The 8,163-nt window shown below is 37.6% G+C and overlaps 1 protein-coding gene across 1 annotated transcript in view; it reads right to left on the bottom strand.

Annotated features, from left to right (window-relative positions):
* The window catches only part of LOC107044765 (odorant receptor 67c), a 24,760-nt gene extending 17,397 nt beyond the window's left edge, over nucleotides 1–7,363 (bottom strand). Inside the window, exons 1-2 of the mRNA XM_015266792.2 lie at nucleotides 7,103–7,363; nucleotides 6,925–7,044 (exon numbers count right to left, since the gene is read on the bottom strand). Of these exons, the coding sequence (XP_015122278.1) occupies nucleotides 6,925–7,044; nucleotides 7,103–7,258 (276 nt within the window). The 5' untranslated portion in view covers nucleotides 7,259–7,363. The remainder of the gene's footprint in view (nucleotides 1–6,924; nucleotides 7,045–7,102) is intronic.
* Nucleotides 7,364–8,163: the final 800 nt, after the last annotated feature.

Genomic DNA, 8,163 nt, shown 5'->3' with positions numbered 1-8,163 from the left:
AAAACTGCTTACCGACAAAGGCCCAAACTTTGTTGGGGAAATTTTTAAAAATGTGTGCAAATTACTGAGAATAAAGAAAATTCAGACTACAGCGTATCATCCTCAGACAAACGGGATTGTCGAGTGATCTCATCGCACNCTTCGAGATAGTAATTGGAGGAATGTACAGATTGCAACAGGTTTCAACCACCAGTGTTTCCGCCTTCGGTACGGAAATTCTCACGTTGACGGAGGTACCACTGGTCGACTCTCAAGTGTTCGACGTTATGCTGACGCATGGGATTCCAGTACGGTCATCGAACGAGTCTCACTCATACGTAGAGACAACGAGTGAACTTCTGGTAATGCATGGGCCGACGCAACAATATGTGCCAATGACCTCGGGGCAACTGAAAAACTGTAAGAAGATTCAAGAGCAATATTTGTGCACTGAATCATTACCAGTATNAAGAAATTATCGCAACCATAAGTTGGACCTTACGAAGTGGTCGAGAAAAATTCCGAAGTGAACTATACCATCAGATATGGTAATAAGAAGAAAACGCAAAGGGTTCCNAGACAAAGTACTGCTGAAAAATGATGTTCTGCGACGGGGACGATCGAAGAAATTATCGCAACCATAAGTTGGACCTTACGAAGTGGTCGAGAAAAATTCCGAAGTGAACTATACCATCAGATATGGTAATAAGAAGAAAACGCAAAGGGTTCCCGTCAATAGGCTGCGTCCATTTATAGTTGCATGACTATNTTCACTATTAGAGGCCGGAAATCAATCGGAGTGGAACTGAATTCCCACATCCAGCGAAAGCTANTCGGAATAAAATTGAATTTGGACAAATCTCAGAAGGAATGAGGGTTTTTATTTTTGTGGGAAAAATAAACTTACAATTTATTTTCATGGAAATAATAAACTCATTATTCGAAGTCGTCGCCCAAGGGTCGTCCAAAAGTGAGATCGAGGTAGCGGCAATGCCAGTTNCGGAGTGGAACTGAATTCCCACATCCAGCCAAAGCTGAATTTGACACTGGATGATGACGTCACGGAAAAACTCGTTCAAGTGAAAAAGAACTTGAGCGATGTCCAGCTGACCAATGTGATTGGGAATGTAAAGGAGCTGAAGGGCCTTGAGGTGCAGTTGGAGACCTTGAAGGAGGACCTGACCGGGTNCTGTAAGGAGATTCAAGAGCAATATTTGTGCACTGAATCATTACCAGTACAGTTGACAAGGGACTCAAGCCCTTGTGAAGTCCAAATATATTCGAACCCACAGAAAATGCCGGATGTATGCATGATTAGGCATTTACAGCTAAATCGTTTGCTGCTGATAAAAATGAGGAAAAGCAACGCGTGGTTCTACGTGGCTCCCGAGGCTGAGGGTGTTACGATAACTTGCGGAGATAAGGAAACTCGAGACGTTCTTCAGGACTCGGGTGTACTACAGATACCGGACTTCTGCGGAGTGGTTGCAAAGGACTTCACTATTAGAGGCCGGAAATCAATCGGAGTGGAACTGAATTCCCACATCCAGCCAAAGCTGAATTTGACACTGGATGATGACGTCACGGAAAAACTCGTTCAAGTGAAAAAGAACTTGAGCGATGTCCAGCTGACCAATGTGATTGGGAATGTAAAGGAGCTGAAGGGCCTGGAGGTGCAGTTGGAGACCTTGAAGGAGGACCTGACCGGGCAAGAGGAGAAGTTCAGCACGGGCCTGAACATGCGTAACTACCGCGAGTACCTAACGCATCCGTCATCAATTTTCACTGTAGTAGTGGTGATTGCATTCATCACTGCGGGATGCCTAATTCGCTGGTGGTATAAAAAATCAAGGAGACCGTGGCTGACGCCTAAGAGAGAATCATCGCTTAAAGCAACGGGCATCGAATAGGTTAAAAGAAAATTGTAAAAATGAAATGTATCGTACCAGTAATAATATCTCAATCATGTAGACTTGGAGGAGAAAATTATCAAACTGATAATTTTCTTACCCCTAGAAGGGAGGGATGTTATGCCCCAAAAGTGGAGCATAATTATCCAACTTATTTCACAATATGCCAATATCAGTGGCACACATTGTGAAATACAAATATAATATTAAGCATCTACTAAACAATTGGGAATATACGTGCAATCATGTATCACGTATATTCGCAATTAAAAGTAAGCCGGTGGAACTCGCATCAGCAGTTTCCACTGGGCTCATTCGCATGGTGTTATCATTACACCATGCAGATATGAGGTAATGACCACGACGTCATGGGCTCTCGATCAAATAAATACTCGAGAGACCATTGTCTCGGGGCCAGTAACTCGATTCCTATTGCGGTTCACCTGATACCTTCCGTATCAGTCTGAACACTTGAATGGTATCTAAAAAGTAAGAAATTAAATAAAGAATATTATTATAGTATTCGTTCGCGAGTGTCTTAATCTTCCAAATTACCGAACCCAACCGCTCGGGACTCTAACAATTACACTGAAAAAAAATTGGTGTTAAATTGGCACCGACCGATGTCCCAATGAGTCCACACCGTTTTTGGTGTGGAGTTGCGGTATCGAGATACGCGGTAGCGTGTCGGCCAAGAAAAGTTTTGACCGACTGAGCAAAACATCAGGCCGAGAACACCGCGTATTTATACACGACAGAACTTCCCCCTGCACTACTTCTAAATGATTTACATTCGGTATAATGAAACCGGGACGACAAGTCAGGAAAGTGTCGTTAGTTACATTACATAAATCGCCTATGAGCTTTTCAACGGTATAACTATGGTATTTTTTGGATTAACAGTAAAAAAGATACGCGCATAGCAACGAGTTGATATTCACATTCTCGCGATTCACATTATAAAGTGTGAGAATCAAGCTGTAACGTTCGCAGCGCCGGTCCAACTGAGCTTCATATCCAACGTTGAAGTGTTGCCACCAGTGCATTTGAAAATGGGTTGTGATGTTGTTATGGAGAACCACGGGAAATGTTCTTCTTCACGTTAAATCACTTATTAGAATGAAACGGAAAATCAACTCGGTGTTCTATATCGTTTTCTCCCGTCGAAAATTCGAATTTCATCCCACCATAGCTATATTCATATGCGGACCTTGGACACAAAGGTAGTTTATGCACTATTTGTGAGGTTATTGGTTTATGTTTGGAATGTGACAAAAGTGAGATGTGTCGAAAATATTGTGAGATCAAGCGTTAAAGGTCCGTGAATAGTTAAATTCAAAAAGAAAATATTTTTTTTCTCCGAGTGTAACAGAAAATGTTTTCATTCCGTAGAAAAAAATTCTCTGAATTAAGTGACAGTTCCATGCGAACAATTTTGTGATTATTTAGGAAAAATTAGTAGGAGACAGTGGTATTAAATGGACGCTTTGAACCCTTTTAAAATGTTGATGTCTTATTGAAGTGTTGATGAAATAGAATTTTTTTTTTAAATTAAAGTACATTCAGCCCCTTTGTAATAAGCTTATTAGACTGATCTCAATCGATAAATTTGTTCCTTGGTTATAAATATTGAAACAAGAAGTCAGAAGAGTCCATTCCACCCAATGTTTCTCTAATATTTTTAAACACAAAAAAAACAAAAACAAATTTGTTTTCAAAAAGAATTTTTTGTGAACATTTTGTTCGACTATTCCTATAAGGAAATCAATTCATCCTCCAAGAAATACAATCCACTAGGAATCATCAGAGCAAAAATTGAATGAGGAACCAAATCAAGTCAGAAAATTATTAATAGATGATTAAAAATTGAAATTCGGTGGAGACAATAAATCTGGAGTAGACCTGTTCATTTCCCTTCAATTGTTGATTCAAAAAATGTTGTATCTTATGAAGAATGAATAAGTTAAATTGAATTGAAAAGAACAAATTTCACCGGATGTAAAAACAGTCCTTACTTATTTTGAAAAAAATAATGAGATCTGCCTAAAAACACAAAAACAAATGTTTTTGTAAAAAAACTGGGTCAAGAAAAAGTTTTGTTTGATTCCTACTGGGATGTCGAAGTTTTTGAAAAATACATAGAAATAAAAAAAGGAAGCCAAGTCAGGAATTTTGAATAAATGGTGATAGTGCACAATCAGGTTTTTATAAGAAAAATAGTTCTCAATGGAATAAGTATTCTAAAAAAATTCTCCATGAAAAAAACATCAGTAGGAGCAGGACCAACGTTCTTGGCGCGGAGTTTTTCAACTCACTATCTGTATCAATCTAATCCTCCATCTTTTGATCCGCGCCAAGGACGTTGGTCCTGCTCTCACTGATTTTTTTTTCATGGAGAATTTTCTTAGAATATCCATTTTCGACTTCGTACATCCGGTCTCAAATTTCTACTCGATCGAAAATCCGCGCTCATGGGAATGCCGATCTAAACAAAACGTTGGAGCAAACACTCGCACTCGCTGTAAAAATAAAACCAAAACTCCGATCAAGCCACCGCATCACGTGACCCCTTTTGCCTAAAATGCGAAGCCATCAAAATTACCCTTAGCGACAAAACTTATTGAAAAGAAAATCAGTAACGTCTCACATGCCAAAGCGGCATGCCTTTTTAGATTGAGCTCCTTGAATCAATCACGCGTTCGTAACTTCGGAACCAGTTTATAAGTCCTGCCCGACGTACAAGTGATTGTTTTAAGTAAAATTCAACGAGAAGTATTCTCGCTACCATAGACATTTAATTTAATTCGAATTTCTATGCGTTACGGTCGATAGGCTGCGAATTGCCTATTACGATCATTAGCGGAATTCTGTGCAAAGGACACAAGACAAGTCAACATTTGGAATAATATTACATTATCCAATTATTGTTAGAATTTGAACATGTGCAAGTAAAAATTACAACAAAAAAAATTAGTTGTCAATAGAATAATTAGAAACTTTCATTCATTAGTTCGGGCTCTAAAAGACAGTGAAAAATTTGTTAAATCTCATTCGGTTTATAAGTTATCTTTCTCTTATTTTCTGTTTCGTGGACTTCAAAATTCGGTGTCAAAATTGTGAAAACAATAAGAGTTCAACCATTATTGGGATTATAGCCGAATGAACGAGACATTAGAGACAAAAAGAGAAAAGTGAGTAAATGAGCAAAATTGATTGTCCCCTGTTCAAACAATCTGGCGCTACAACCGAAAAACTTAAAAAGTAGAGTCCGTGTAGACCAAAATTTACAAGCTGACGATGATTTCTGTTCAATCTAGATATTAACAAAACAAGTTCATGTTCCCTTTAACATTTTATCGAATCTTCTAAAATATTTCTGACACAATCGTTCTAAACTCAATCGGTCCGACTATGTAATTTTGCCAATCAATTAAAAACATCCAATAAAACCAAAATTAAGAATACACACAGTGTTATAATTATTTCTCATTCCCATCATCTCTTTACACTTAGTACTTCAGATGCGCACAGCGCTTTAAAGGTAAGGATATACTAAATAAAAATAATTATCTTAAACATGTGAACTTGAAAATTCATTCAATTTATTTAATTTACGATTGAATTTGTTGAATATTATTTTCCTGTTACCACAGAATACCGGAATTATTTCAAAAATTAATTTCATTTAGAAATTTATTCTTTCAATAACTCTGACTTTTTGTTTACCCACTGGACGTTGATTTGCTGTCGATCTAGCTCAAATTACTGGGCTAATGCGCCACGCGTGTCCCTGAAAACCCCAAAATCGCAAACGCAGCGCAATTGCACTGTCTTTTTGGCCACTAAATTCATTCTTTTAAAAGTTTTCTAGAGTCTCGCTTATACAACAGAAGAGAAAACTCCTCGGGCTCTACCCTCGCGATCGTAACTTCGGAATAATTTACTAGCCCTTTCTGACGTTCCGTGAGATAACTCGAGTTATCTAGCGCTTCCCGCATAGAAAAAAAATATAAGTTAAAACTGATAAGTGAGATATAGTGATTTTGCCAGAATTATATCTTGAATATATCCGCCTTGTATACCAGGTATATGCTAGGTATACCCGGTGGCATATATGTACACCCATATATCCCGCATATATCTCAAATATTGCATTTTTTTTGCCGGAAAGTATACCACATATAAGCGGATATAAGTGACATATATTTATATATATTTTTCCATTTGGGTTCGCCAAGTACGAACATCTACGAAAAGGATTGTCTCTGACGAAACGATCGGTGAACTGCGAATCGTTCACTACGTTCTCGTAAAATAGTGCAAGGACACATTATTACAAAAATTATAAAGAAAAAAAATAAGTGCACGGATACAGTTATTCCAAAATTCCAATGCAAATCATAAAGTGAAATAAGGAATATAAACTTAGATATAAAATTAAGTGACAGGAACTGAAAAACAGAAGACTATTAAAGCAACTGGAAAACTATTTTGGACAATTTTCAAGTATTGATTCGTACGAAATTCTTAAAATAATCTATTTATTTTGGCCTTTTCAACTTTTCTCGAAATCATCAAGACTAATCAAGATCTTTAAATCAATATCAATCAAAATTGTAACTTTGATTGAGTTCTCTCTCTCCTTTGGTATTTTTTCTTGTTGAATCAAAAATCTTTTCAAGAAATAAATATCAAAATTAAGTTTATTCAAATTTCTCATCTCATCATTTGAAAACCTGACTCCATTATTATTATTATCCACATTTATAATCAATATTGAAAAGAAAGCTGAACGATTAGTACAGCTGCACCTGGTGCTTCAAAGGTAAAGATCCAAAAACAAAAATAAATATTATTTTATCCCGATAATTGGAAAATTGATGATGACTGATTTAATATTTAATTAAATTCGTTATTGAAAATTTTCCTCTTATCACAGTTCAGTAGACAGAAAAAACAGACCAGGAAAAATAGTCCACACACCCAACACGTGCTAAAACCCAACTTACAAAAACATCTATATATAGAAACTCACCGTTTTGAAATGACAGCAGTTATTTACGTATTTTATCACCGCCACTGCATCTAGAAGAAAGGGAGAGAGACACTCCATAAAAACGACGAAACGATCTCGATGTGCCCAAGCAGCTAAGACCTTCAATAATATAAAGACGATCCTGAGAGTGTTAAAAATATGGATATGATTTTCGCACCTGTGTTGTAAACTGAAGGCTGAGGATGGAGAATGTCACAATGCGACATATGACAAGTTTCTTCCCTGTTTGATAGGGCCATTGACCAACACAAGTAGCAATTATTCTTATTGCTTTGTAATAAGTGTGGTTCCACAAATCCGTGACCGCAGACATCTTTCAAGTTAATCGAAACACCAATTGATCAATCCAGGATAATCACCGCCTTTATCTAAATGATCTGAAAATATTAATAACGAACGGATTTTCCTCCGATGGACTGCTGATGACACGTAATCCTAAGAGTCTACATTTGAAGTTCGTTCTCGACTCAGCAGAAGGTAAAGGACGCGCGCAGCGACAAGTCTGCGTTAGGGTCGCAGTCTTTTGTCGCATGCCCGATGAATAAAGTATAGTTTCCGGAGAGAAAACAGACCATCTGCGTTTGTAAAATTATGAATTTTTCAGCTACTTCACGATGAAGAAGGGTTTCTCCACTCCAAAAAAAGAAGAAACTCCAATTTATTCATTGTTTCCGATGAAGGGGAGACTTTGAAATAGAAAAAAAACAGGAGATGAATTTGAAGAAAAAGAAAATCGTGGAAAGGCCACGTCATGGTTTCGAGGCTCTACGGCACATAATGTGACTTATTCAGCAGAAGTTGGGGGAGAATAGAGGGGAAAAATTTAAGAAAAATAAAGGAGAAATATGCGGTTTGAATTGTTCTGTTGAGGGAAACATTTTTCCTTGCAAGTCTCTAAGAGGCGAGAATAACTCGTTCAACGCAGTGGAAACTTGTCGTCAGTAAGTGAAGATCACTTCTCGTTTTGAGGTTTTTGTGGAGAGAAGGGCGGGATTAAAGTTTGAGGTTCTAATAGTTTTGAGGGTCAAATGGGAGAGACAAGCGGAGGGTCAAACGGGAGAGCTGAGTAAAGGGAGTATTCCTTTCGTTTCTCTCATTTGACTCTTTTCAGATTTCAGTCTGCATAGGTAGCTGGTGCCTATAATAATATTTAATTAACATTAAATAAGAAAAAATAAGGCGGGGGGAATTCAGGGAACGTTGAAATATGGGGGGGTG

The sequence above is a fragment of the Diachasma alloeum genome, unplaced genomic scaffold, assembly GCF_001412515.2.
Source record: "Diachasma alloeum isolate Michigan unplaced genomic scaffold, Dall2.0 Dall_scaffold_00798, whole genome shotgun sequence".
In the NCBI taxonomy this organism is placed as follows: domain Eukaryota; kingdom Metazoa; phylum Arthropoda; class Insecta; order Hymenoptera; family Braconidae; genus Diachasma; species Diachasma alloeum.
Note: the sequence above shows the minus strand (reverse complement) of the source record. Positions and strands in the feature narration are given on the sequence as shown.